The sequence below is a fragment of the Giraffa tippelskirchi genome, chromosome 2 (assembly GCF_054371585.1).
Source record: "Giraffa tippelskirchi isolate mGirTip1 chromosome 2, T2T-mGirTip1v1.2.pri, whole genome shotgun sequence".
NCBI lineage: Eukaryota > Metazoa > Chordata > Mammalia > Artiodactyla > Giraffidae > Giraffa > Giraffa tippelskirchi.
This window is the reverse complement of record NC_137276.1, coordinates 106649390-106676558: the sequence shown is the minus strand read 5'-3', so window position 1 is coordinate 106676558 and position 27169 is coordinate 106649390. Positions and strand designations below refer to the sequence as shown.

Sequence of the window (27169 nt, the reverse complement as noted above, 5' to 3'; positions counted from 1 at the left end):
CAGGAAAACTTTGAAACAGGAGTCTGCAAACTGCAATCCGTGGGGCAAGTCTGTCCTGCTGCCTGCATGTGAATGAAGTTTTCTAGGGCATAGCCACACTCATGTATTTAAAGTGTCTAAGGCTGCTTTTCCCTACAATGTTGAGTAGTTGTGAGTGAGATCATGTAGCTGCAAAGCCTGAGATGCTTTCTCTCTGCCCTTTACAGAAAATTTGTCAGCTTCTGCCTTATTGTAATCATGCAAGAACTGATTTGCTGAGGCAGCAGATTATTCTGTTTGCTGGCAATAGAGACATCCAGGCTCGTGAGCCCTTCAGGTCAATGGATAAATGAGTGAATGAAAAATCAATGCATGAAATCATTCCAGAGGGGGCTAAAACCCAGAACAGAAAGTGGCTTCAGCAGAGAAGTGGGTGCCAGTATATGGTCTGTGGGCCTCTGGTGATGCTGAGCTGGCAGTGGGTGCAGTAAAGGGTCAAGGTAGTGGGTGCTCCAGGCAGAGGCAGCAAGTTGGGGGGTGGTAAGGAATCTGCTGCAAAAATGGACATGTTCCAGGAGCAGTTGGAAATCCCACAGTGTGTGGTGCTAGGGGGCCAGTGTAGGGGGAAAGATTCAGATTGCAGAGCCCTAGGACCAGACAGCACAACGTGGGTTCTGGAAGAAGAAAGAGTAGGTGAACTTGAAGGCATGTCAGTCCTAAGACATGTCCCAATCTGAAGAAGGGGGACAAAGAGTTAAGAAAAATGAAGAGGGTCTTTGAGATCATATCAGAAAGGCTAACATGCAAGTAATTTCAACCCCAGAAGGAGAAAAGAATGACACTGAAGCCTAAGGCTATTTTGAAGAAATAAGAGATAAAATCCCCAAATCTGATTGGGAAAATTCTAAAATACAGATCCAAGAATCATACACTGCCCCTAAGTCCCACTCCATTGGGCACAATGTAAAGACCACAGATTTCAGAGTGAGACTGAACAGCTTCAGTGCCTCTGTTTGCAGGGGTGGAACCAGCACGCATCATGGGACCTTCCAGGTCTTCCTGACTGGACATCTGTGTTGCCGGCCCCTTGAATGGTGGCAGGGTTGATAACTGATTGGCTATGAGACAATCCATGTAAAATGCTTAGCTCAGCCCTGGCACGAACTGGAACCCTGTTGTTATGATTATGGCAAAAATGTGGCCACAGCCCCTAGTGCAGAGCCCGACCCAGAGGGAGAATTTTCTGGATCACAAATCAAATAGGGACACTGGTGTGGCAATAATGTGGCCACAGCCCCCAGTAAGGAGCCCCACTCCAAGGGATAACTTTCTGGATCACAAATAAAATGGAGGTGCTGGTGCGACAAATGTGATTGTGCTCATGTGGACAGAGGACAGGGTGGTTAAATTGAGGAAGACCTTGCAAATCACAATGTGGGGGCCCAGTCCTGACCTGACGGCCCTTCCACATCCAACCCAGGCACTAATTCCAGAAATCCCAGGGTCACTGGGTCACCATCAGCCTCCAGCTGAGGGAGCTTCTGGAACTGAGTCACAGCAACCGGAAGCTCCAGGAAGAGACCCTCGGGGGGAGGAGGAGGAAAAATAGCAGGTGGCCACGAGGAAGACACCCAGTCCCTCATTAGCAGGATGCCACGGCCCGGGTATAAGGGGCACCCTGGGGAGGGAGCCTCCAGACCAGCCCTGTCTTCTGTCCTGACCCCTCCCAGCCTCACACCACCATGTGTGACACCAGCTGCTCTGTGGGCTGCCAGCCAGCTTGCTGTGTGCCCAGTTCCTGCCAGCCGGCCTGCCCTGCTGTCTGTTGCCCTCTCCTGGGCTGCCGAAACCCCTGTGGTGCCCCCCATGTGGCTCTGCTGTGCCGACCAGCCTGCTGTGTTCCCGGTCCCTGCCAGGACATTTGCTCTGTGTCCAGCTCCTGCCAGGACATTTGCTGTGTGTCCAGCCCCTGCCAGGCATCCTGCTCTGTGACTTTGAGCTGCAAACCTGTCCTGTATGTCCCCATGTGCTACAAGCGCATCGTGTATGTGATCCCCTCCTGCCAGCCTTCCAGGTTCTGCCAGCCCTCCTGCCCTGCTCTGGTCTGCAGACCCATCCCCTGAAGCATCCCTTTCTGCTTCTGAGCCCATGACCTGTAAGACCCCTCCCTGCCCCATGTGCAGGGTCAGAAGCAGTGGGCTCTCTGACCTCCCACAAGGCTGCCCAGACATTGTCGTCTTCACTTCTCCCAGACTCGACTTGATCATGTTGCAGCAAGGCCACCTGGTCCCAACAAGTTAGGCTGAGGGACTCAACCATCAGTGTCCCCCAGCCCCTGCCTGGGTCATCCCCGTGGTGCCCACACTGGCCAGTCCAGGCTCTGAGGCCTCTAGCATCACAGGCCTAATAAACATCAGAGTGCGATGCTCACTGACCGTGTGATGTCTCTCCTCTAGTGTCTTTCCCTAAAATGCTTCCTCTGGGGGTGGTTCCCAAGGATCTGCAAAGTCCTTCTGCAGAGAAGGCCAGGTCACAGATGGCCATGCTGGTGGCCAAGCATGGAAAGGTGATTTCTTGGCTGAGGGTCGAGCTCCCAGTGCTCACTCAAAGGGACCACACTGTCCCCTGAACTTATGAGGTCAGTCCTCACCCTGCTCTGTGATCAGTTTAGTTCAGTCGCTCAGTCGTGTCCGACTCTTTGCGATCCCATGGACTACAGTACACCAGGCTTACCTGTCCATTGCCAACTCCTGGAGTTTACTCAAACTCATGTCCATTGAGTCAATGATGCCATCCAACCATCTCTTCCTCTGTCGTCCCCTTCTCCTCCTGCCTTCAATCTTTCCCAACATCAGGGTCTTTTCCAAGGAGTCAGTTCTTCACATCAGGTGGCCAAAGTACTGGAGTTTCAGCCTCAGTATCAGTCCTTCCAATGAATATTCAGGACTGATTTCCTTTAGGATCGACTGGTTGGATCTCCTTGCAGTCCAAGGGACTCTCAAGAGTCTTCGACACCACAGTTCAAAAGCATCAATTCTTCGGCGCTTTCTTTATAGTCCAAATCTCACATCCATACATGACTAATGGAAAAACCATAGCTTTGACTAGATGGACCTTTGTTGGCAAAATGATGTCTCTGCTTTTTAATATGCTGTCTAGGTTTGTCATAACTTTTCTTCCAAGGAGCAAGCGTCTTTTAATTTCATGGGTGCAGTCACTATCCGCAGTGATTTTGGAGCCCCCCAAAATAAAGTCAGTCACTGTTTCCACTGTCTCCCCATCTATTTGCCATGAAGTGATGGGACCGGATGCTATGATCTTAGCTTTATGAATGTTGAGCATCAAGCCAACTTTTTCACTCTCCTCTTTCACTTTCATCAAGGGGCTCTTCAATTCTTCACTTTCTGCCATGAGGGTGGTGTCATCTGCATATCTGAGGTTATTGACATTTCTCCTGGCAATCTTGATTCCAGCTTGTGCTTCATCCAGCCCAGGGTTTCTCATGATGTACTCTTCATATAAGTTAAATAATCAGGGTGACAATATACAGCCTTGACGTACTTCTTTCCCTATTTGGAACCAGTCTGTTTTTCCATGTCCAGTTCTAACTGTTGCTTCCTGACCTGCATACAGATTTCTCAAGAGGCAGGTCAGGTGGTCTGGTATTCCCAACTCTTTAAGAATTTTCCAGAATTTGTTGTGGTCCACACAGTCAAAATCTTTGGCATAATCAATACAGCAGAAGTAGATGTTTTTCTGGAACTCTCTTGCTTTTTCGTTGATGCAATGGATGTTGGCAATTTGATCTCTGGTTCCTGTGTCTTTTTTAAATCCAGCTTGAACATCTGGGAGTTCACAGTTCATGTACTGTTGAAGCCTGGCTTGGAGAATTTTGAGCATCACTTCACTAGCATGTGAGATGAGTGCAATTGTGCTCTGTAGATTGAGGGACATCACTAACTGCATGAACTGACCTCTTCTGGGTAAAAAGGTCTTCTGCTCAGCAACTGATATGTAACCCCCACTCTTTCAGCCCCTGCCAGTCTAAATGGAAACCAGATGCTTCTCTGACAAGTGTGGCTCCCCTCCCTCCCATTGGGAGGTCCACGGAAGTTCCCCCCGAGATGCCGACATCTGACCCCACGACCTGTGATAAATCCCCTTACATGGACAGCAGAGTAACTTTATGGATGGGAATAAATTAAGGGCCTTGTAATGGGAGGAGGTTCTGGGTCATACGGGTGGACTTGGGAGAGGTGACAGGAGATGTGGCCACTAAAAGGGAGGCCAAAGGGAGAGGAAAGGAAGATGCCAGGCCACGAGCTGAGGATATGGTGCCTCTAGAAGCTGAAGGAGACAAGGAAGAGAGTCTGCCCTGAGGCGCTGGGTTGGATCAGACAATCCATCTGTGACCATGGCCAGTGAGACTCCCTCCTGATCCCGCCTCCACAGCTGAGAGGTGACACCTTGGTGCTGTTTCAGCCACATGTTCCTGGTTATTTGTTAGAGCAGCTGCAGTAGAGTCCAGTGTTGTGGCCCCAGAAAGGGGTGTGCCTCCCTAGAGGACTCTGTCACACTCCTGGTGACCCCCTGGGAGCCCCTTGCTTGCCTGCAGAGGGCATACCTACCCATCCCTCCTCCTCAGGAGGGCAGGGGACATGGCACAGCTCTTTCCGGGGGCAGCTCTTGGCCTTGGCACCCACATGCCTGGACCCCCATAGCACAGGCATGCTCTTGGCCTCTCCACCCTCTGCTGGGGCTGGAGCAGGGGAGGGGCTGGAGAAGATTCCTGTGGCTGCAGAGCACCCAGACTGGGTACCATGTTCAGCAGCATGTGTGGTCTCGTGGACTGGAGGCCAGACTCAGAAATCAAGGTGTGGGCAGGCTGGTCCCATCTCAGGGCGATGAGGGAGAATCCATCCTCTCTCCTGGCTCCTGGCATTTCTGTGGTTCCTTGGCTTGCACAGGCATCACCCTGACCTCTGCCGTCATCTTCACAGCATCTTCCCTCTGTGGTACCTGTGTGTCCAGAGTTCCTTTGTTCATGAGGACACAGTTATGTGTCTTTGGATTAAAGTGCATCCCACTGGCTTCGTTTTAACTAGATCACAACTTACTCCTTGGAAGAAAAGCTATGACAATCTTAGCATATTAAAAAGCAGAGACGTCACTTTGCTGACAAAGGTCCATATAGTCAAAGGTATGGTCTTTCCAGTAGTCATGTACAGACGTGAGAGTTGGATCATAAAGAAGTCTGAGCACCAAAGAACTGATACTTTCAAATTGTGGGGCTGGAGAAGACTCCTGAGAGTCCCTTGAACAATAAGATCAAACCAGTCAATTCTAAAGGAAGTCAACCCTGAATATTCATTGGAAGGACTGATGCTGAAGCTGAAGCTCCAATACTTTGGCCACCTGGTATGAAGAGCTGACTCACTGGAAAAGACCCTGATGCTGGGAAAGATTGAGGGCAGGAGGAGAAGGGGGCGACAGAGGATGAGATAGGTGGATGTCATCATCAACTCAGTGGATGTGAGTTTGAGCAAACTCTGGGAGAAGGTGAAGGACAGGGAAGCCTGATGTGCTGCAGTTCATGGGGTCACAAAGAGTCGGACACGACTGAGTGACTGGACAACAAGTCCTGCAAGAACATTATTTCCCAGTAAGGTCACATTCAGAGGTAATTGGGGGTTAGGACTCCAACATATCTTTTTGGGAGGGACGCAGTTCAGCCCATCAGAGGACAGCTGAAACCTCAAAACGAATCTGGCCCCTCCCTCGTGCACCGCGTGGCCTCACCGTGGCTCCCTTTGTCCTGCAGCATTTGATGTTTTGCTTCCTCAGGAACGAGGAGGGTCCAGTTTGGGAATTCCACCTACTGGACACCTGATGAGCTCACTGTGCACAAAGACCCCATCCCGTCCGGAATCCTGGCAGTTGCAGAAGGAATGTGCAAGCCTGCACGTGGGGTGCCTGCAATATTCCGGGAAGGGGAAGCCTGGCCCAGGAACCAGAAGGCTTCCCCACGAAGTGCCAACTCTGGGGGCTCCCCAGAGAAGGGAGCCATTGGCACACCAGGGTTCCAGGGACAACTGTTTGGGAACCAAGGAAGAGTCTAAAAGGAGCACCATCAGGGCATCCTTCCTGTCGGAAGGCACAGACCCAGAAACTCCCATCACTATGATGTCACATGACTGTGAAGATGTGAAGAGGGAACTCTAAGAGCGCCCACTGTGCCTGGCACTGCCTCACTATCCTTCCATTCAAACCAAACCTCCCGCCAGGCCTGTTTATCTTCACCAAGCCGGGCATTTGATGTCACATCCCACCTTTTTGCTGCCCTCCCTACTACCCCCAGGAGGGCACCACTGTGCTGCCCACCAGGCAGGAGAGGAAGTCTTCACGGGTTGCTCTGGTTCACAGGATGCCTTTGGCCCCTGTCTTAGTCACGTGAATGATAAGTGCGTCACAGTGATGGAGAGGCTCATCTGAGATCTGAAGAGGCTCGGAGCATTTAAAATTGTCACTTGTTACTAAGGTGAACTACATGAACGTCTTTCACTGATTCTCTCCTCCCAGGTCAGCGCTGCAGCCTGACTCATGTGGACACAGCACCAGCAGTCACCTGCTTTGTGCTTGGTGTCACATGATGCACACACGGTCTTTATGTGTCTGGTGGTGCTGTCCACAGCAACACCGCTATCCAGTCAGGAACCCCTCAGATGCTCTGCGCACCCTGACGGACGACTCTGGCTTTGCTGTGGGTTGTAGGTTCTGGTTTCCACGTGTGTCAATGTTGCTGCACCTCACTTTTCTTGAGTTGAGGGAAGGATTGGGGCCAGGAGGAGAAGGGGGCGATAGAGGTTGAGATGGCTGGATGGCATCACCGACTCGATGGACATGAGTTTGGGTAAACTCTGGGAGTTGGTGATGAACAGGGAGGCCTGACGTGCTGTGATTCATGGGATCGCAAAGAGTCGGACACGACCGAGCAACTGAATTGAACTGAACTGAACTAGGTTGGTCATAATTTTTCTTCTAAGGAGCCAGCGTCTTTTAATTTCATGGCTGCAGTTACCATCTGCAGTGATTTTGGAGCCCAAGAGAATAAAGACTTTATTTGCCATGAAGTGATGGGACCAGATGACATGATTTTAGTTTTTGGAATGTTGAGTTTTAAGACAACTTTTTCACTCTCCTCTTTCACTTTCATCAGGAGGCTCTTTGGTTCCTCTTCGCTTTCTGCCATAAGGGTGGTGTCATCTGCATATCTGAGATTGTTGATATTTCTCGTGGCAATCTTGATGTCAGCTTGTGCTTCATGGAGCCCAGCATTTCTCATGATGTACTCTGCATATAAGTTAAATAAGCAGGATGTCTAGCTCTAGGTGAGTGATCACAGCAATGTGATTATCTGGGTCATGAAGATCTTTTTTGTATAGTTCTTCTGTGTATTCTTGCCACCTCTTCTTAATATCTTCTGCTTCTATTAGGTCCGTACCATTTCTGTCCTTTATTGTGCCCATCTTTGCATGAAATGTTACCTTGGTATCTCTAATTTTCTTGAAGAGATCTCTAGTCTTTCCCATTCTATTGTTTCCCTCTATTTATTTGCAATGATCACTGAGGAAGGCTTTCTTATCTCTCCTTGCTATTCTCTGGAACTCTGCATTCAAATGGGTATATCTTTCCTTTTCTCCTTCGCCTTTTGCATCTTTTCTTTTCTCAGCTATTCGTAAGGCCTCCTCAGACAACCACTTTTCCTTTTTTCATTTCTTTTTCTTGGGAATGGTCTTGATCCCTGCCTCCTGTACAATGTCACGAACCTCCATCCATAGTTCTTGAGGCATTCTGTCTATCAGATCTAATCTCTTGAATCTATTTGTCACTTCTCCTGTATAATCGTAAGGGATTTGATTTAGGTCATACCTGAATGGTCTAGTGGTTTTCCCTATTTTCTTCTTTCCTATTTCCACATAGGACTGTTTTTTATCAGAGAAGTGTTTTGGTTTTCTTCCTGTTTGACAAGAATGCACACCAAGTATCACTGACGTCGGCATGAACTCAGCATCCTGAACCCAAATATTTACATTCCATGTGAATTAGTCTGCTGGGTCAGCTCAGGTACCAGCCTGAACATGGGAAAGGATGCCCTGCCAGATGCAAGGCTCAGAGCCCCTGAGGGTGGTCATGTGAAGCCTTGACCCTAAGTTCCAGGTGAGACACCTGTTGTTCAGATGCTCAGTCGTGTCTGACTCTTTGCAACCCGAAGGACTGCAGCATGCCAGGCTTCTCTGTCCTTCACTGTCTCCCAGAGCTTGCTCAAACTCTTGTCCATTAAGTCGGTGATGCCATCCAACCATCTCATCCTCTGTTACCCCCTTCTCCTCCTGCTTTCAATCTTTCTCAGCATCAGGGTCTTTTACACTGAGCTGATTCTTCACAACTTTAGCTTCAGCCTCAGTCTTTCCAATGAATATTCAGGGCTGATTTCCTTTAGGATTGACTGAGTTGAACTCCAGCAGACTCTCAAGAGTCTTATCCAGCACCAATGTTAGAAAGCATCATTCCTTTGGTGCTCAGCCTTCTTTGCGGTTGAGCTTTCACATCTGTACATGCTATTGGAAAAACCGTAGCTTTGAGACTCCTGGGAAATCAGTGACTCTGTTGCCTTTGCTCTGCAAATACACAGCCATGGGCCAGACCCAACCTGTCCGCATTCTGTGAACTGACTGCAGAAGAGGACACAGGTCACAGGGCAAGCGGTGAAGCGGCGACTATCTCCTTCAGGAAGAGCTGCTCCCAGCTTCCCAGAGGGCCCGCTGCCCAGGGGAATTCAAGCCCTGTGGGTTCTGTAAGGCAGGGCTCTGGGGCTTCCGAGGAAGATGTCCTTCAGTAGGTTCCCTGCTCTGCCCTTCCCTCCCCACCCCCACCCTGGCATCCCAGATTCAGCAGTGGGGGCCATCTCATCCACCCCTGGTACTTGCCATCAATAGAATTTGTGTTTCTGTTACTCCTTCAGACAAACCTGAGTGCTCTTAGAGCATCCGGGGCCAGAGATAGAGGAGAGAGTCTGGGGCTTATATCTCTGCAACAGCAGAAACTACGTTCCAGATTCCCTCACCCCAATCCAGGTCAGCCAACCAGGCCGCACAGCCCAGGGAAGTCAGGGTCAGGCTGTTAATCTGTATGTCTGGCTTTAGGCATAGTGCTCGCATACAGTAGGTGCTCAGTGCTTGTTCAGTTGAGCCATTCCTCTCCTATTTGAAATAAGGACGTCATTCAGCTTTGATGAGAAGGGTGTTCTTTGTTGTTTAGTTTTTGTTTTTGTTTTTGGAGCTCAAAAAGAGAGCTGTAATGCTCTAATAATTTAGGCATCTTCATTTACCTGGAGGCTTTCAGATAATTCACATTGTAAGCTGTTTGATGATGTTCATACTAGGTCCATTTGGGACAAAGTACTAAACAACACACATACACACATCTTAGACAGGCCATCATTTCTCAAGATGTCATCCATAGAAGATGCTCCATTATTTTATGGAGTCGAAGCAGAAACAGTGGCTTCCAACTAAACTCTGCTATGCCATCATTTGGAAGATGTCTCCCCATTTCAGAGATGTTAAAATTAGACTTGACTTTCAACAGCTAAGTCAAAGATCTCTCTTGGTAAATATCACCTTGCACTTGAAAATATCTTTCAAATATCTTTTAATATTGATTTCTAAGATAATTCTACAGTGATGAGAGAAGAGACTCTGTATGATTCCAATACCATTAGACCATGAAATTTTTGCACCTTGTTTTATGTCCCTGGGTATGTTCTAGTGTCTCTTGGTTTATAGTCTATGAGAACTTGAATAGAATTTGTATCCTGCTGTTGTGTGAAAATTACGTAAATCTTAATTACTTTGAATTGGTTCATGGTGCTTTTCAGGTCTATTATATCCTTCTACTTTTCTGGCTCTTCATTCTATTAATTTTTGAGAGTTTGATATTGAAACTCCAACTGAAAATCTTTATCTACTTAACAAAAATAATTGTAATATATAGTGAAACTATACATAACTTTGTCCTGTATTTTCCAAGTCTCCTGTAAATGTGCTATTATACTCTCATAATCTAAAAAATAAGGAAATAAGAAAAGTCTGGTATTTATTCAATGAAGTATAGTAGTTATTTCCCTTGACTTGATGTGTGCTATGATTTATACACCTGAAATAAATCTAAAAACTGAGATCAGACAGTACTTATGAATCATGAATTACGTGCTTTGGCATAGGTAACGTGGGAATTCAGAGAGGAGAAATGCCAGACAGTGCTGAGTCATATCGGGGAAGGATTTGAAAAGAAGATGAAGTTATCTGGGCCCCAAAGAGTGACACTCTAACTTCAAGGATATGCCAGGAAGTGGCATCATGAAAAATCCTCAGAGCTTAGGCTTGGGGAGGGGGTTGGGGTGGGAGGCAGGGGAGCCAGTCAGACCGACTGCAGCTCAGGTATGATGCTGAGGATGCTCACCCGTGCACAGAGCTCTTCACACACATCATGTTGCAGCCCTCACACCCCGAAGGTGAGGTAGATTCCCCAGGAGCATGCATCATGTACTCAGGAAGTGCTGCCAGGAGAGCCTGGTAAAGGGCTGGGACCACCAGATCAGGGACTAGAAAAAGGTGAAGTCCCAGCCCGATCCCACAAGGGCACTGAGTGCACATCCCATCTTGGAGAAGGAAGCTGGGCTCTCACCTGTCCATCTGGATGGATCCAAATCCCCAGGCACTGCAGACTAAGATGTGTGGCAGAGTAGCTCTTCTAAGCAGTCCTGCAAGGAGACCTGCAGGTGAGGACTGCTCTGAGCAAGCCCAGGAGGTGCGCAAGTATGGGAAACGGGCTTGGGGAGCATCCAGGTACAGCCCCAGTAGTGTCGGTCCAACAGGCTTAATTACTCCCTTGTACAGAAGAAGATGACCGTGGTCTCTAAGGTGACACTTCTGGAAGTTAGAAACAGGCTCTCTGACTCTGAATAAAGCACTTCATGCATTTATTTATCCATTTGATGGCTAATTACTTATTTTTTGTCACTTTTTTTTTGTTTTTGCTACAGCCACTGCTGAGAAAAGGATTTGATTGCACAGTAAAGAAACTTGAATTAAAATGGGAAGGACAGAAGCATCAGTGAGCTGTGGAATTTTTCAACTATCTTTAGGTGTCCCTTTGTTCTACATTAAAATAGACAGATGATAGATAATTGACAGATAGAAGGTAGAGTGATTAAAAAAAAGTACCATAAGGAAAGTATACGACAAAAAACTAGTTAGGAGATTTCCTGGTGGTCCAGTGGTTAAGAATCTGCCTGCAATGCAAGGGACGTGGGTTCAATCCCTGGTCCCGGAAGATTCCACGTGCCTCAGAACAACAAAGCCCATGCACCACAACTACTGAAGCCTGAGAGCCTAGACCCCACGAGCCGAACCTCCTGAGCCCGAGTGCTGCGACTGCTGAAGCCTGTGTGCTCTGGAGCCTGTGCTCCACAGCAAGAGGAACCACAGCAAGGAGAAGCCTGTGCACTGCAACCAGAGAGAAGCCTCTGCTCACCACAACTAGAGGAAGCCTGCGTGTAGCAAAACAAAGTTTTTAAATGTTCGGAAAAAAATACATGTAACTTGTGAAACTCCGATACTTTGACCACCAGATGTGAAGAACTGACTCATTGGAAAAGACCCTGATGCTGGGAAAGATTGAAGGCGGGAGGAGAAGGGGACGACAGAGGATGAGATGGTTGGATGGCATCACCTACTCGATGGATATGAGTTTGAGTAAGCTCTGGGAGTTGGTAATGGACAGGGAAGCCTGGTGTGCTGCAGTCCATGGGGTAGCAAAGAGTCAGACATGACTGAGTGACTGAACTGAACTGAATTTGTACCACAGAAAAGGTGCTATTTTGCTAATGTTAAAGAGCTGCCAAAATCAGGGGGAAAAAGACCCACACGTCAATATTTGAAGTGGGCTGGAGATAATGAACATCAACTCACAGAAAAGGAAATGCAAATGGGTTGGACCATACAAAAAGATTCTCAAAGTTATTTTAAGAGAAAGGTAAATATTTTGAAAACCACAAGAGATTCTATTTCTTAGCTATCAGAACGACAAAAATGTTGATGACACATGCAGTTGGAAAAGTTGTATAAAATAGACATTCTCACACGCTACTTATAGGAGTACAAACATGGAACAACCCAATACAGAGGGGAATTTGATAGGATCTACTAAAATTTCGTGTTGATCAGATAGCTCAAGAGTAAAGAATCTGCCTGCCAGTGCAGGAGACACAAGAGACATGGCTTCAATCCCTGAGTTGGGAAGATCCTCTGGAGTAGGAAATGGCAACCCACTCCAGTTTGCCTGTGAAATTCCATGGACAGAGGAGCTTGGCGGGCTACAGTCCATGGGGTCACAAAGTCAGACACTATTGAGCACCACCACCCTCATCCAGTGATAAAGAGTAAGCATTAAAATCTAGAAGTGCACCCCAAAGATATACTGGCAAAATTAGTACATGAGACCCTGATGCTGGGAAAGATTGAGGGCAGGAGGAGAAGGGGGCGACAGAGGATGAGACGGTTGGATGGCATCATCGACACAACATCACATTTGCGCAATTTGAGCAAATTCCGGGAGATAGAGAAGGACAGGGAAGCCAGGCGTGCCGCAGCCCATGGGGCCAAAAAGAGTAGGACACGACTAAGCGACAGAACGGTGGCGATCTGTTCCCTGCAGTGTTACTCAAAGTCGTAAAGTACAGGAAGGAAAACAATTGTCCATCAACGAACTATGCTGCCTTCATACATGGAGTGCTGTGCGGCTCTAAGAAGGAGTGAAGGCGGTCTCTGTACACTGCTCTCGAGTGGGCTCCAGGATATGCGGACGAGGGGAAAAATAAGGTGCCGACCAGGGTGTATAAAGGCCACCCCTTTTGTAAGAAAGGAGAATAAACAAACACAGATTTTTGGTCACATGTGAAAAAAATGATGGAAAGATAAACCAAAACTTAATAAACTATTAACCCATAAGGGGAATTAAAAAAACAGGTGGAGGGAACTGTGATGCAAGCCAGACCTCTGTGTATGAATCTTGCAGGGAGTTATTGAAGGTGGTTCTCAGAACACAGATTTCCACGGGGAAAGTGATACACAGCCAGGCAGGTTACTGCCAGCAATCTCACCGGAGCTGTCTGGAGCTGACTCCTACTAAGTGGCAAGAGTCAAGTATTAACTATTCAGGAATTTCACAAGCTGGCTGTTAAGCTACTGGTAACTTGATACTGGACATGATCAAGGTGTTCCTGCCTGAGGACTGGCTCAGATCTAGAAGCCGGGAGTGGGATCAAGGTTTCTATTGGGGTGACTCCCTCCCCTTCCCATTCAACCGTCTTAGATTTCTGCTATTTTAGGGGGTTGGTTTAGGGGGTGGGTATTTTGTTTTACAGATTTTGAAGAGTCTACAAGTATGGAAACTAGCTTCCCGACAAAAGATGGTGATTTGCAGTGCTTGCCAATTTTCTTGATGTAAGTGCTCCCACCTCGGAAGAGCCCTGCAGTCAAGAGAAGTATGCATGCAGGTATTCTCCGTCGCTCAGTTGTGTCCAACTCCATGGACTGCAGCCCTCCAGGCTTCTCTGTCCATGGGATTCTCCAAGCAAGAATACTGGAGTGGGTTGCCATTTCCTCCTCTAGGGGATCTTCCCACCCCAGGGATTGAATCTGCATCTCCTGCATTGGCAGGCAGATTCTTTACCACTGAGCCACCTGGGAAACCCCAAGACAAGTTTCAGTAGTAAGAATTATCCCAGTTTTTCCCCCACCCCAAGCATTTACCCATGCAACAATATGAGGGAAGAGAAGAACCCCAACATTTCAAGGATGGTTGAGCACAGAGTTCAGTCCTGAAACATCATTATGGGCTCTGCGTCCATAGGACAGAGGGAAGGAACGTCTTTATTCAAGTCTGGGCTACATTCAGGTCAGAGAGGGTCCATCAGGCACGCAGACCAACTCAGAGGTCATTCCCATGTCTCTGCATGTGTAACTGGAATGGACGTCCCTGGTGTTTAAAACAACCCCACATTCTTTCCAAGCTTTGGAAGGAATTCTCATATTAAGAAAGATAAGCCTCTGAAACTGCTTCCCCTGTGCCCCGAGTCAGGAGAGTGCTTCAAAATCAGCATTGCAACCTGGGAGCAGTGGCAGAAATGAGTGCTGCTTTAAAGACCTGAAGGATGTGGGGGGTGGTTCCCCATAACATCTCCATTCACCAGTCTACAAAAAGCAGTTGGATCCTGGGAAATGACAAAGAACTACTGGAAACCCACCAGTGAGTAGCCCCAGTCTCAGCTGCTACAACACATGTGCTGTGTTTGCTGGAGCAGCCGAACCCAGCATTCAGTGCATGGTAAGCAGATAAATCAGATCTCATCAGCATTTTAAAAGTCTGTCAGAGGACACTGTCAAGAGACTGAAAGGACAACCCACAGAATGAGGGGCAATATTTGCAAAAAATGATTCTGATAAAGGGCCTAATAGTCAGAGTACATAAAGAACGCCTATAACTGGACAACAAGACAAACAACCTAATTTAAAATGGACAAAGTGCTATCACAGACATTGTTCCAAAGGAAATACACAAACAAGCACAAGAAAGGAAGTACAGTGTCATTGGCCATTAGGGAAATGCAAGTCAAACACAAGGAGATGCCACTTCATGTCGACTAGGGTGGCTATAATTTAAAACAAACAAATAAATGAATAGAAAATAAGTCTCGATGAGCAGGTAAAGAAATTGGGATCCTTGTACATCGCCAGTAGAAATGTAAAATGGCACAGCTGCTATGGAAAATAGTCTAGCGGTTCCTCAAAAGTTTGCCATATAACCCATCAAATCTACTGCTAGGTGTACACCCAAAAGACTTATTAATAAAAAGAGATGTTCAAACAAAAGCTTGTACATAAATATTCATCACACCTTATTCACACTAAGAAAAATGTGTTGTTGCTGTTGTTGTTCAGTCACTCAGTCCTGTCTGACTCTTTGCAACCCCATGGACTGCAGCACCCCAGGATTCCCTGTCCATCACCACCTCCTGGAGCTTGCTCAAACTCAAGTCCATTAAGTCAATGATGTCATCCAACCATCTCATCCTCTGTAGCCCCCTTCTCCTCCTGCCCTCAATCTTTGCCAGCATCAGGGTCTTTTCCAAAGAGTTAGCTCTTCATATCAAGTGGCCAAAGTATTGGAGTTTCAGCTTCAGTCCTTCCAATGTATACTCAGGGTTGATTTCCTTTAGGATTGACTGGTTTGATCTCCTTGCAGTCCAAGGGACTCTCAAGATTCTTCTCCAACACCATAGTTCAAAAGCATCAATTCTTTGGCACTCAGCCCTCTTTATGGCCCAACTCTCATATCCGTACATGACTATACGGACCTTTGTGAGCAAAGTGATGTCTCTGCTTTTCAATATGTTGTCTAGGTTTGTCATAGCTTCTCTTCCAAGGAGCAAGCATCTTTGTAACCAAGAGGTGTAAATGGCCAAAATGTTCATTGACTTATGGATAAATAAAATGTGGTCTGTTTCTATGAGGAATATTATTCAGTCATAAAAAAAAGGATGAAGCACGCATGTATGCTACAAAGTGGAAGGACCTTAAAAACGTTATGCCAAGTTGGAGTCAGACACAAAAGGCCACCTACTGTGTGATTCCTTTTATATGAAATGTGCAGAACAGGCAAAGCCATAGAGACAGAAAGCAGAGCAGTGATTGACAGGGACTGGGGAGGGTCTACTTAATACTACAAGATTTCCTTTTGGGAATGTCCTGGAACTAGATAGTGGTCATAGTTGTACAACGTTGTGACTGTACTAAACGCCCCTGAACTGAACACTTTAAAATGGTTAACTTTATATTATTTGTTACATGTCATAAAAAACATGCCTGCTAAGGATTTCTAACAGGGAGGCCCCCAGAGCTTCCCTGGTGATCCAGTGGTTAAAAAATCCACCTGCCAATGCCAAGAATATAAGTCTGATCCCTGGTCTGGGAATAGCCCAGGTGCCACAACTACCAAAGCCCATATGTCCTAAAGCCAGTGCTCCGCAATAAGATAAGCCACTGCGAAGAGAAGCCTGCGCGCTGCAACAAAGACCCAGCTCAGCGAAAAATTAACTAATTAATTTTTAAAGAAGAGTGAGGACCTCAGACTGTGCAGCACTGGGTATTATCAGTGTTGTAAATCTTGGCTGATCTTCTAGGTGGGACATTTGTGTTTTCATTTAGAGATTTTAATTATCGGTGATATCCAGTAGCTTTTCATACGTTGATTGGAAATTTGAATGAACTGTGTGTTTGTGTTTGATTCTTTCGTATCATATCCTGCTTTAGTTGTAAAGACTTTAAAATTTTATATTGCAAATGTTTTCTGGCAGTTCAATATCTTCACTTTATATGCCAAAAATATTTGTTTTGGATTCTGACTGAAGTTACATCAGTGATGGATTGATCCATAAAGAGTGGACATTCAGTCTCCACTGAAACTCAGCCCTGAGTTTCTTGCTCACGACTCTCGGGTCCCAGTGGATATATGTTGTGTGTGTTCTTTGATCAAGTTTACTATTTCGCTCACAACTTATCTTCTGAGAATTGCTCTTAGGTATAGTTTGGGCTGCGGTAAAGCTAGGCATCTTTCCCTATGTATTCTCACACTGTCGAGGCTGGCGTGAGGTGGGGAGTGGCTGCAGTGGCTGGGAACTTATCTCATGCTCAGCCCCTCCCTCCGTGAATGTGACTTAGGAACCCTGGCAGTCATTCAGCAGAAACTTGCGTCTTGTATTCACCACAAGTTTTCTGGAGCCAAACAAAGAACAGACGGGAAAACAGACTCTTGCAATGTACTCACACGTTTAATGACTAAAAGCTAATTGTAGAAAACACAGCAGCCCTAATGAGGGTCTCTGTGCAACCAGCTCCAAACAGCAACAAGGAAGGGAGGGCGTGGGAGCCTCCAACCAGGGCCATGCGCATACCCGGGGCGGGTATAAAAGCAGACATCCCCAGCACCTCACTCACACACACTCACGCATACTCACACACACTCACACCTCCTCCAGCCCCACCACCTCCACCATGGCCTTCTCCGCCCTGTCTGCTTGCTCCAGTGACCTGAGCTACGGCAGCCGGGTCTGCCTGCCCGGGTCCTGTGACTCTTGCACCGGCTCCTCCTGGCAGGTGGACGACTGTCCAGAGAGCTGCTGCGAGCCCCCCTGCTGTGCCCCCAGCTGCTGCACCCCGGCCCCCCGCCTGACCCTCCTCTGCGCCCCAGTGAGCTGTGAGTCCAGCCCCTGCTGCCAGCCAGCCTGCAGCAGCTCCTGCCCGGCCTCGTGCTGCCAGCAGTCTAGCTGCCAGTCCTCCTGCTGCACCTCCTCCCCCTGCCAGCCGGCCTGCTGTGAGCCTGACTGCTGTGAGCCCGTCTGCTGCAGGCCTGTTTGCTGTACACCTGTCTGCTGCACACCTGTCTGCTGCACACCTGTCTGCTGTGAGGTCTCCCCCTGCTCAACCTCCTCATGCTGCCAGCAGTCTAGCTGCCAGACCTCCTGCTGCACCTCCTCCCCCTGCCAGCAGGCCTGCTGTGAGCCCGTCTGCTGCAGGCCCGTGTGCTGCACACCTGTCTGCTGCAGGCCCGTGTGCTGTGAGGCCTCCCCCTGCTCAGCCCCCTCGTCCTGCTGCAGACCCTCCTCCTCCGTGTCCCTCCTCTGCCGCCCCGTGTGCCGCCCCGCCGGCTGCGTGCCCACCTCCTCCTGCCAGCCCAGCTGCTGCCGCCCGGCCTCCTCCGTGTCCCTGCTCTGCCGGCCTGTGTGCTCCCGCCCGGCCTGCTGTGTGCCCGCCTCCTCCTGCCAGCCCAGCTCCTGCCGCCCGGCCTCCTCTGTGTCCCTCCTCTGCCGCCCCGTGTGCCGCCCCGCCTGCTGCGTGCCCACCTCCCCCTGCCAGCCCAGCTGCTGCCGCCCGGCCTCCTCTGTGTCCCTGCTCTGCCGGCCTGTGTGCTCCCGCCTGGCCTGCTGCGTGCCCACCTCGGCCCCGGAGCCCTGCTGCTGACCGGCCGATCATCCGCCCTCCACAAGCTGCTGTCTCTCTCACAAGCTCCAGGAGCCCCTCTCGTGGTGCCAGGACCTCCCCTCTCCCAAAGGTGGACATGCAGCTGCTGCCCAGAGGGGACCTGAACTTGGCAGGCATCCCAGAGAGCCCTCGACAGGGTGGACGGTGGGGCCCCAGGAGCCTCCTCTGCAGGACGGGCTGCTTGAATCCCATATGACAAACATCAGCTGCTCTAATGAATAAAGCGTTTGTGTCAGGAAATACGGACCCATGACTGTCTTGCCCTCCTCCCGTGGGCTCCCCCGGCCCCCCCAAATTTGGCCTGTGGGTGCTCTGCCGGCAGAAGCCAGGCAGTAAAGACACATTCTCCCAAAGCTGCTGAGAGACCACAGGATCTGAAAGCCGGTGCCATCCACACATTCCATGTCCCTTCCTACCCCAGGCTCACTCTCCCTGCAGTGGACAGCCCTTCAAGGCTGGCATGGGAGGCAGGTGTGGGTGCAGAAGGCTCAGATCCTGAGTGGGCCCTGGGTTCCTCCCACACCCACCCCCTGCCCACGCAGGTTGAAGGCGACTTGGGGAGCAGGAGAAACCCTCCTGGGTCAGGATCTGAGAGTCCAGGGCGAGTGCCGTTGGAGAGAGGTGCCGACACTGAGGAGGCTCGCCTGTGTGCTGGTCTGTGTACGAGATTCTGGGGGCTCCAAGGGGGCGCGGGGTCAATTTAGACATCGCTCATTCTACTCAAGCTTTCAAGGCCTGACCGAGGAGGGACAGAACAAAAGAGACGCCTTGCGAACAAACCCTCAGGACAGTGGGGGAGAATGAGCCTGCAGTCTCAGTGGACACTAGCAACAGAGGAAGTGGGCACCAGTCAGCACCAGGCACCCTACTTATCCCCCCACCAGAAACAGACGGATGAGGCCCATAGGAGCAGGAGAACAGGGGAGGCTGGGGCAAGAGGGACCAGGAACTGAAGGCATCTCCCCAGGGGATACTACCCCACCCCCCGACCCAGCTCAGCTCCACCCAGGAAAGAGGGAATGGAGCAAAACCCTAAGAGGACCTGTAAACAGGCAGTGGCCACATGTAAACCTGCCTCAACTCTTAAATCTCTTTCCTGAGTTTACTCAAGACATGTACCATTTTTCTCCTTTGCCTTTAGCTTCTCTTCTTTTCTCAGCTATTTATAAAGCCTCCTCAGACAACCATTTTTGCCTTTTTGCATTGCTTTTTCTTGGGGATGGTCTTGATCACTGCCAAGTGATTAAAGGCAAAAGAGAAAAGGGAAAGATATACCCATTTGAATGCAGAGTTCCAAAGAATAGCAAGGAGAGATAAGAAAGCCTTCCTCAGTGATCAGTGCAAAGAAATAGAGGGAAACAATAGAAAGGGAAAGTCTAGAGATCTCTTCAAGAAAATTAGAGATACCAAGGGAATATCTCATGCAAAGATGGACACAATAAAGGACAGAAATGGTATGGACCTAACAGAAGCAGAAGATATTAAGAAGAGGTGGCAACAATAAACAGAAAAACTATACAAAAAAGATCTTCATGACCCAGATAACCACCATGGTGTGATCACTCACCTAGAGCCAGACATCGTGGAATGTGAAGTCAAGTGGGCCTTAGGAAGCATCACTACGAATAAAGCTAGTGGAGGTGATGGAATTCCAGTTGAGCTATTTCAAATCCTAAATATGCACTCAATATGCCAGCAAATTTGGAAAATTCAGCAGTGGCCACAGGACTGGAAAAGGTCAGTCTTCATTCCGATCCCCAAAAAAGGCAATGCCAAAGAATGTTCAGACTACCACACAATTGCACTCATCTCACACGCTAGCAAAGTAATGCTCAAAATTCTCCAAGCCAGGCTTCAGCAATATGTGAACCATGAACTTCCAGATGTTCTAGCTGGTTTTAGAAAAGGCAGAGGAACCAGAGATCGAATTGCCAACATCCGATGGATCATCGAAAAAGCAAGAGAGTTCCAGAAAAACAGCTATTTCTGCTTTATTGACTAGGCCAAAGACTTTGACTGTGTGGATCACAATCAACTGTGGAAAATTCTTAAAGAGATGGGAATACCAGACCATCTGACCTGTCTCTTGAGAAACCTGTATGCAGGTCAGGAAGCAACAGGTAGCACTGGACATGGAACAACAGGCTGGTTCCAAATAGGGAAAGGAGTACGACAAGGCTGTATATTGTCACCCTGCTTATTTAACTTATACGCAGAGTACATCATGAGAAACCCTGGGCTGGAGGAAGCACAAGCTGGACTCAAGATTGCCGGGAGAAATATCAATAACCTCAGATATGCAGAGGACACCACCCTTATGGCAGAAAGTGAAGAAGAACTAAAGAGCCCCTTGATGAAACTGAAAGAGGAGAGTGAAAAAGTTGGCTTAAAACCCAGTATTAAGAAAACTAAGATCATGGCATCTGGTCCTATCACTTCATGGCAAATAGATGGGCAAACAATGGAAACAGAGACAGACTTGATTCTCTTGGGCTCCAACATCACTGCAGATGGTAACTGCACCATGAAATTAAAAGATGCTTGCTCCTTTGAAGAAAAGTTATGACCAACCTAGTTCAGTTCAGTTCAGTTCAATTCAGTCCCTCAGTGGTGTCTGACACTTTGTGACCCCATGAATCGCAGCACACCAGGCCTCCCTGTCTATCACCAACTCCCAGAGTTTACTCAAACTCATGTCCATCGAGTCGTGATGCCACCCAGCCATCTCAACTTCTGTCGTCCCCTTCTCCCACTGCCTTCAATCTTTCCCAGCATCAGGGGCTTTTCCAATGAGTTGGTTCTTCATATCAGGCGGTCAAAGTATTGGAGCTTCAGTTTCAGCATCAGTCCTTCCAATAAATATTCAGGACTGATTTCCTTTAGGATGTACTGGTTTGATCTCCTTGCAGTCTAAGGGACTCTTCAGAGTCTTCTCCAACAGCACAGTTGAAAGCATCAGTTCTTCTGCACTCAGTTTTCTTTATAGTCCAACTCTCACATCCATACGTGACTACTGGAAAAACCACAGCTTTCACTAGATGGACGTTTGTTGGCAAAGGAATGTCTGCTTTTTAATATGCTGTCTAGGTTGGTCATAACTTTTCTTCAAAGGAGCAAGCATCTTTTAATTTCATGGTGCAGTTACCATCTGCAGTGATGTTGGAGCCCAAGAGAATCAAGTCTGTCTCTGTTTCCATTGTTTGCCCATCTATTTGCCATGAAGTGATAGGACCAGATGCCATGATCTTAGTTTTCTTAATACTGGGTTTTAAGCCAACTTTTTCACTCTCCTCTTTCAGTTTCATCAAGGGGCTCTTTAGTTCTTCTTCACTTTCTGCCATAAGGGTGGTGTCCTCTGCATATCTGAGGTTATTGATATTTCTCCCGGCAATCTTGAGTCCAGCTTGTGCTTCCTCCAGCCCAGGGTTTCTCATGATGTACTCTGCGTATAAGTTAAATAAGCAGGGTGACAATATACAGCCTTGTCGTACTCCTTTCCCTATTTGGAACCAGCCTGTTGTTCCATGTCCAGTGCTACCTGTTGCTTCCTGACCTGCATACAGGTTTCTCAAGAGACAGGTCAGATGGTCTGGTATTCCCATCTCTTTAAGAATTTTCCACAGTTGATTGTGATCCACACAGTCAAAGTCTTTGGCCTAGTCAATAAAGCAGAAATAGCTGTTTTTCTGGAACTCTCTTGCTTTTTCGATGATCCATCGGATGTTGGCAATTCGATCTCTGGTTCCTCTGCCTTTTCTAAAACCAGCTAGAACATCTGGAAGTTCATGGTTCACATATTGCTGAAGCCTGGCTTGGAGAATTTTGAGCATTACTTTGCTAGCGTGTGAGATGAGTGCAATTGTGTGGTAGTCTGAACATTCTTTGGCATTGCCTTTTTTGGGGATCGGAATGAAGACTGACCTTTTCCAGTCCTGTGGCCACTGCTGAATTTTCCAAATTTGCTGGCATATTGAGTGCATATTTAGGATTTGAAATAGCTCAACTGGAATTCCATCACCTCCACTAGCTTTATTCGTAGTGATGCTTCCTAAGGCCCACTTGACTTCACATTCCACGATGTCTGGCTCTAGGTGAGTGATCACACCATGGTGGTTATCTGGGTCATGAAGATCTTTTTTGTATAGTTTTTCTGTTTATTGTTGCCACCTCTTCTTAATATCTTCTGCTTCTGTTAGGTCCATACCATTTCTGTCCTTTATTGTGTCCATCTTTGCATGAGATATTCCCTTGGTATCTCTAATTTTCTTGAAGAGATCTCTAGACTTTCCCTTTCTATTGTTTCCCTCTATTTCTTTGCACTGATCACTGAGGAAGGCTTTCTTATCTCTCCTTGCTATTCTTTGGAACTCTGCATTCAAATGGGTATATCTTTCCCTTTTCTCTTTTGCCTTTAATCACTTGGCAGTGATCAAGACCATCCCCAAGAAAAAGCAATGCAAAAAGGCAAAAATGGTTGTCTGAGGAGGCTTTATAAATAGCTGAGAAAAGAAGAGAAGCTAAAGGCAAAGGAGAAAAATGGTACATGTCTTGAGTAAACTCAGGAAAGAGATTTAAGAGTTGAGGCAGGTTTACATGTGGCCACTGCCTGTTTACAGGTCCTCTTAGGGTTTTGCTCCATTCCCTCTTTCCTGGGTGGAGCTGAGCTGGGTCGGGGGGTGGGGTAGTATCCCCTGGGGAGATGCCTTCAGTTCCTGGTCCCTCTTGCCCCAGCCTCCCCTGTTCTCCTGCTCCTATGGGCCTCATCCGTCTGTTTCTGGTGGGGGGATAAGTAGGGTGCCTGGTGCTGACTGGTGCCCACTTCCTCTGTTGCTAGTGTCCACTGAGACTGCAGGCTCATTCTCCCCCACTGTCCTGAGGGTTTGTTCGCAAGGCGTCTCTTTTGTTCTGTCCCTCCTCGGTCAGGCCTTGAAAGCTTGAGTAGAATGAGCGATGTCTAAATTGACCCCGCGCCCCCTTGGAGCCCCCAGAATCTCGTACACAGACCAGCACACAGGCGAGCCTCCTCAGTGTCGGCACCTCTCTCCAACGGCACTCGCCCTGGACTCTCAGATCCTGACCCAGGAGGGTTTCTCCTGCTCCCCAAGTCGCCTTCAACCTGCGTGGGCAGGGGGTGGGTGTGGGAGGAACCCAGGGCCCACTCAGGATCTGAGCCTTCTGCACCCACACCTGCCTCCCATGCCAGCCTTGAAGGGCTGTCCACTGCAGGGAGAGTGAGCCTGGGGTAGGAAGGGACATGGAATGTGTGGATGGCACCGGCTTTCAGATCCTGTGGTCTCTCAGCAGCTTTGGGAGAATGTGTCTTTACTGCCTGGCTTCTGCCGGCAGAGCACCCACAGGCCAAATTTGGGGGGGCCGGGGGAGCCCACGGGAGGAGGGCAAGACAGTCATGGGTCCGTATTTCCTGACACAAACGCTTTATTCATTAGAGCAGCTGATGTTTGTCATATGGGATTCAAGCAGCCCGTCCTGCAGAGGAGGCTCCTGGGGCCCCACCGTCCACCCTGTCGAGGGCTCTCTGGGATGCCTGCCAAGTTCAGGTCCCCTCTGGGCAGCAGCTGCATGTCCACCTTTGGGAGAGGGGAGGTCCTGGCACCACGAGAGGGGCTCCTGGAGCTTGTGAGAGAGACAGCAGCTTGTGGAGGGCGGATGATCGGCCGGTCAGCAGCAGGGCTCCGGGGCCGAGGTGGGCACGCAGCAGGCCAGGCGGGAGCACACAGGCCGGCAGAGCAGGGACACAGAGGAGGCCGGGCGGCAGCAGCTGGGCTGGCAGGGGGAGGTGGGCACGCAGCAGGCGGGGCGGCACACGGGGCGGCAGAGGAGGGACACAGAGGAGGCCGGGCGGCAGGAGCTGGGCTGGCAGGAGGAGGCGGGCACACAGCAGGCCGGGCGGGAGCACACAGGCCGGCAGAGCAGGGACACGGAGGAGGCCGGGCGGCAGCAGCTGGGCTGGCAGGAGGAGGTGGGCACGCAGCCGGCGGGGCGGCACACGGGGCGGCAGAGGAGGGACACGGAGGAGGAGGGTCTGCAGCAGGACGAGGGGGCTGAGCAGGGGGAGGCCTCACAGCACACGGGCCTGCAGCAGACAGGTGTGCAGCACACGGGCCTGCAGCAGACGGGCTCACAGCAGGCCTGCTGGCAGGGGGAGGAGGTGCAGCAGGAGGTCTGGCAGCTAGACTGCTGGCAGCATGAGGAGGTTGAGCAGGGGGAGACCTCACAGCAGACAGGTGTGCAGCAGACAGGTGTACAGCAGACAGGTGTACAGCAAACAGGCCTGCAGCAGACGGGCTCACAGCAGTCAGGCTCACAGCAGGCCGGCTGGCAGGGGGAGGAGGTGCAGCAGGAGGACTGGCAGCTAGACTGCTGGCAGCACGAGGCCGGGCAGGAGCTGCTGCAGGCTGGCTGGCAGCAGGGGCTGGACTCACAGCTCACTGGGGCGCAGAGGAGGGTCAGGCGGGGGGCCGGGGTGCAGCAGCTGGGGGCACAGCAGGGGGGCTCGCAGCAGCTCTCTGGACAGTCGTCCACCTGCCAGGAGGAGCCGGTGCAAGAGTCACAGGACCCGGGCAGGCAGACCCGGCTGCCGTAGCTCAGGTCACTGGAGCAAGCAGACAGGGCGGAGAAGGCCATGGTGGAGGTGGTGGGGCTGGAGGAGGTGTGAGTGTGTGTGAGTATGCGTGAGTGTGTGTGAGTGAGGTGCTGGGGATGTCTGCTTTTATACCCGCCCCGGGTATGCGCATGGCCCTGGTTGGAGGCTCCCACGCCCTCCCTTCCTTGTTGCTGTTTGGAGCTGGTTGCACAGAGACCCTCATTAGGGCTGCTGTGTTTTCTACAATTAGCTTTTAGTCATTAAACGTGTGAGTACATTGCAAGAGTCTGTTTTCCCGTCTGTTCTTTGTTTGGCTCCAGAAAACTTGTGGTGAATACAAGACGCAAGTTTCTGCTGAATGACTGCCAGGGTTCCTAAGTCACATTCACGGAGGGAGGGGCTGAGCATGAGATAAGTTCCCAGCCACTGCAGCCACTCCCCACCTCACGCCAGCCTCGACAGTGTGAGAATACATAGGGAAAGATGCCTAGCTTTACCGCAGCCCAAACTATACCTAAGAGCAATTCTCAGAAGATAAGTTGTGAGCGAAATAGTAAACTTGATCAAAGAACACACACAACATATATCCACTGGGACCCGAGAGTCGTGAGCAAGAAACTCAGGGCTGAGTTTCAGTGGAGACTGAATGTCCACTCTTTATGGATCAATCCATCACTGATGTAACTTCAGTCAGAATCCAAAACAAATATTTTTGGCATATAAAGTGAAGATATTGAACTGCCAGAAAACATTTGCAATATAAAATTTTAAAGTCTTTACAACTAAAGCAGGATATGATACGAAAGAATCAAACACAAACACACAGTTCATTCAAATTTCCAATCAACGTATGAAAAGCTACTGGATATCACCGATAATTAAAATCTCTAAATGAAAACACAAATGTCCCACCTAGAAGATCAGCCAAGATTTACAACACTGATAATACCCAGTGCTGCACAGTCTGAGGTCCTCACTCTTCTTTAAAAATTAATTAGTTAATTTTTCGCTGAGCTGGGTCTTTGTTGCAGCGCGCAGGCTTCTCTTCGCAGTGGCTTATCTTATTGCGGAGCACTGGCTTTAGGACATATGGGCTTTGGTAGTTGTGGCACCTGGGCTATTCCCAGACCAGGGATCAGACTTATATTCTTGGCATTGGCAGGTGGATTTTTTAACCACTGGATCACCAGGGAAGCTCTGGGGGCCTCCCTGTTAGAAATCCTTAGCAGGCATGTTTTTTATGACATGTAACAAATAATATAAAGTTAACCATTTTAAAGTGTTCAGTTCAGGGGCGTTTAGTACAGTCACAACGTTGTACAACTATGACCACTATCTAGTTCCAGGACATTCCCAAAAGGAAATCTTGTAGTATTAAGTAGACCCTCCCCAGTCCCTGTCAATCACTGCTCTGCTTTCTGTCTCTATGGCTTTGCCTGTTCTGCACATTTCATATAAAAGGAATCACACAGTAGGTGGCCTTTTGTGTCTGACTCCAACTTGGCATAACGTTTTTAAGGTCCTTCCACTTTGTAGCATACATGCGTGCTTCATCCTTTTTTTTATGACTGAATAATATTCCTCATAGAAACAGACCACATTTTATTTATCCATAAGTCAATGAACATTTTGGCCATTTACACCTCTTGGTTACAAAGATGCTTGCTCCTTGGAAGAGAAGCTATGACAAACCTAGACAACATATTGAAAAGCAGAGACATCACTTTGCTCACAAAGGTCCGTATAGTCATGTACGGATATGAGAGTTGGGCCATAAAGAGGGCTGAGTGCCAAAGAATTGATGCTTTTGAACTATGGTGTTGGAGAAGAATCTTGAGAGTCCCTTGGACTGCAAGGAGATCAAACCAGTCAATCCTAAAGGAAATCAACCCTGAGTATACATTGGAAGGACTGAAGCTGAAACTCCAATACTTTGGCCACTTGATATGAAGAGCTAACTCTTTGGAAAAGACCCTGATGCTGGCAAAGATTGAGGGCAGGAGGAGAAGGGGGCTACAGAGGATGAGATGGTTGGATGACATCATTGACTTAATGGACTTGAGTTTGAGCAAGCTCCAGGAGGTGGTGATGGACAGGGAATCCTGGGGTGCTGCAGTCCATGGGGTTGCAAAGAGTCAGACAGGACTGAGTGACTGAACAACAACAGCAACAACACATTTTTCTTAGTGTGAATAAGGTGTGATGAATATTTATGTACAAGCTTTTGTTTGAACATCTCTTTTTATTAATAAGTCTTTTGGGTGTACACCTAGCAGTAGATTTGATGGGTTATATGGCAAACTTTTGAGGAACCGCTAGACTATTTTCCATAGCAGCTGTGCCATTTTACATTTCTACTGGCGATGTACAAGGATCCCAATTTCTTTACCTGCTCATCGAGACTTATTTTCTATTCATTTATTTG

General features: G+C 48.8%; 2 protein-coding genes across 2 annotated transcripts; one reads left to right on the top strand and one right to left on the bottom strand.

Moving 5' to 3' along the window:
- Positions 1-17153: 17153 nt before the first annotated feature.
- LOC145539712 (uncharacterized) lies at positions 17154-18119 on the top strand. Its single transcript, XM_081573725.1, has 3 exons — positions 17154-17207; positions 17256-17720; positions 17832-18119. The coding sequence occupies exons 1-3, from the start codon at positions 17154-17156 to the stop codon at positions 18117-18119; spliced, it is 807 nt and encodes a 268-aa protein (XP_081429851.1).
- A 5700-nt stretch (positions 18120-23819) lies between these two features.
- On the bottom strand, positions 23820-24785 carry LOC145539710 (uncharacterized). Its single transcript, XM_081573724.1, has 3 exons — positions 24732-24785; positions 24219-24683; positions 23820-24107 (listed from the first exon to the last, which is right to left on the bottom strand). The coding sequence occupies exons 1-3, from the start codon at positions 24783-24785 to the stop codon at positions 23820-23822; spliced, it is 807 nt and encodes a 268-aa protein (XP_081429850.1).
- Positions 24786-27169: the final 2384 nt, after the last annotated feature.

Excerpts from the sequence above, each read along its gene's own strand:
- LOC145539712 (XM_081573725.1), top strand. The coding sequence starts at position 17,154 with ATGGCCTTCTCCGCCCTGTCTGCTTGCTCCAGTGACCTGAGCTACGGC. Across the intron at positions 17,208-17,255 it reads ACCTGAGCTACGGCAGCCGG|GTGGACGACTGTCCAGAGAG; the intron begins GTCTGCCTGCCC and ends TCCTCCTGGCAG. Across the intron at positions 17,721-17,831 it reads GCAGGCCCGTGTGCTGTGAG|CCCAGCTGCTGCCGCCCGGC; the intron begins GCCTCCCCCTGC and ends TCCTCCTGCCAG.
- LOC145539710 (XM_081573724.1), bottom strand. The coding sequence starts at position 24,785 with ATGGCCTTCTCCGCCCTGTCTGCTTGCTCCAGTGACCTGAGCTACGGC. Across the intron at positions 24,684-24,731 it reads ACCTGAGCTACGGCAGCCGG|GTGGACGACTGTCCAGAGAG; the intron begins GTCTGCCTGCCC and ends TCCTCCTGGCAG. Across the intron at positions 24,108-24,218 it reads GCAGGCCCGTGTGCTGTGAG|CCCAGCTGCTGCCGCCCGGC; the intron begins GCCTCCCCCTGC and ends TCCTCCTGCCAG.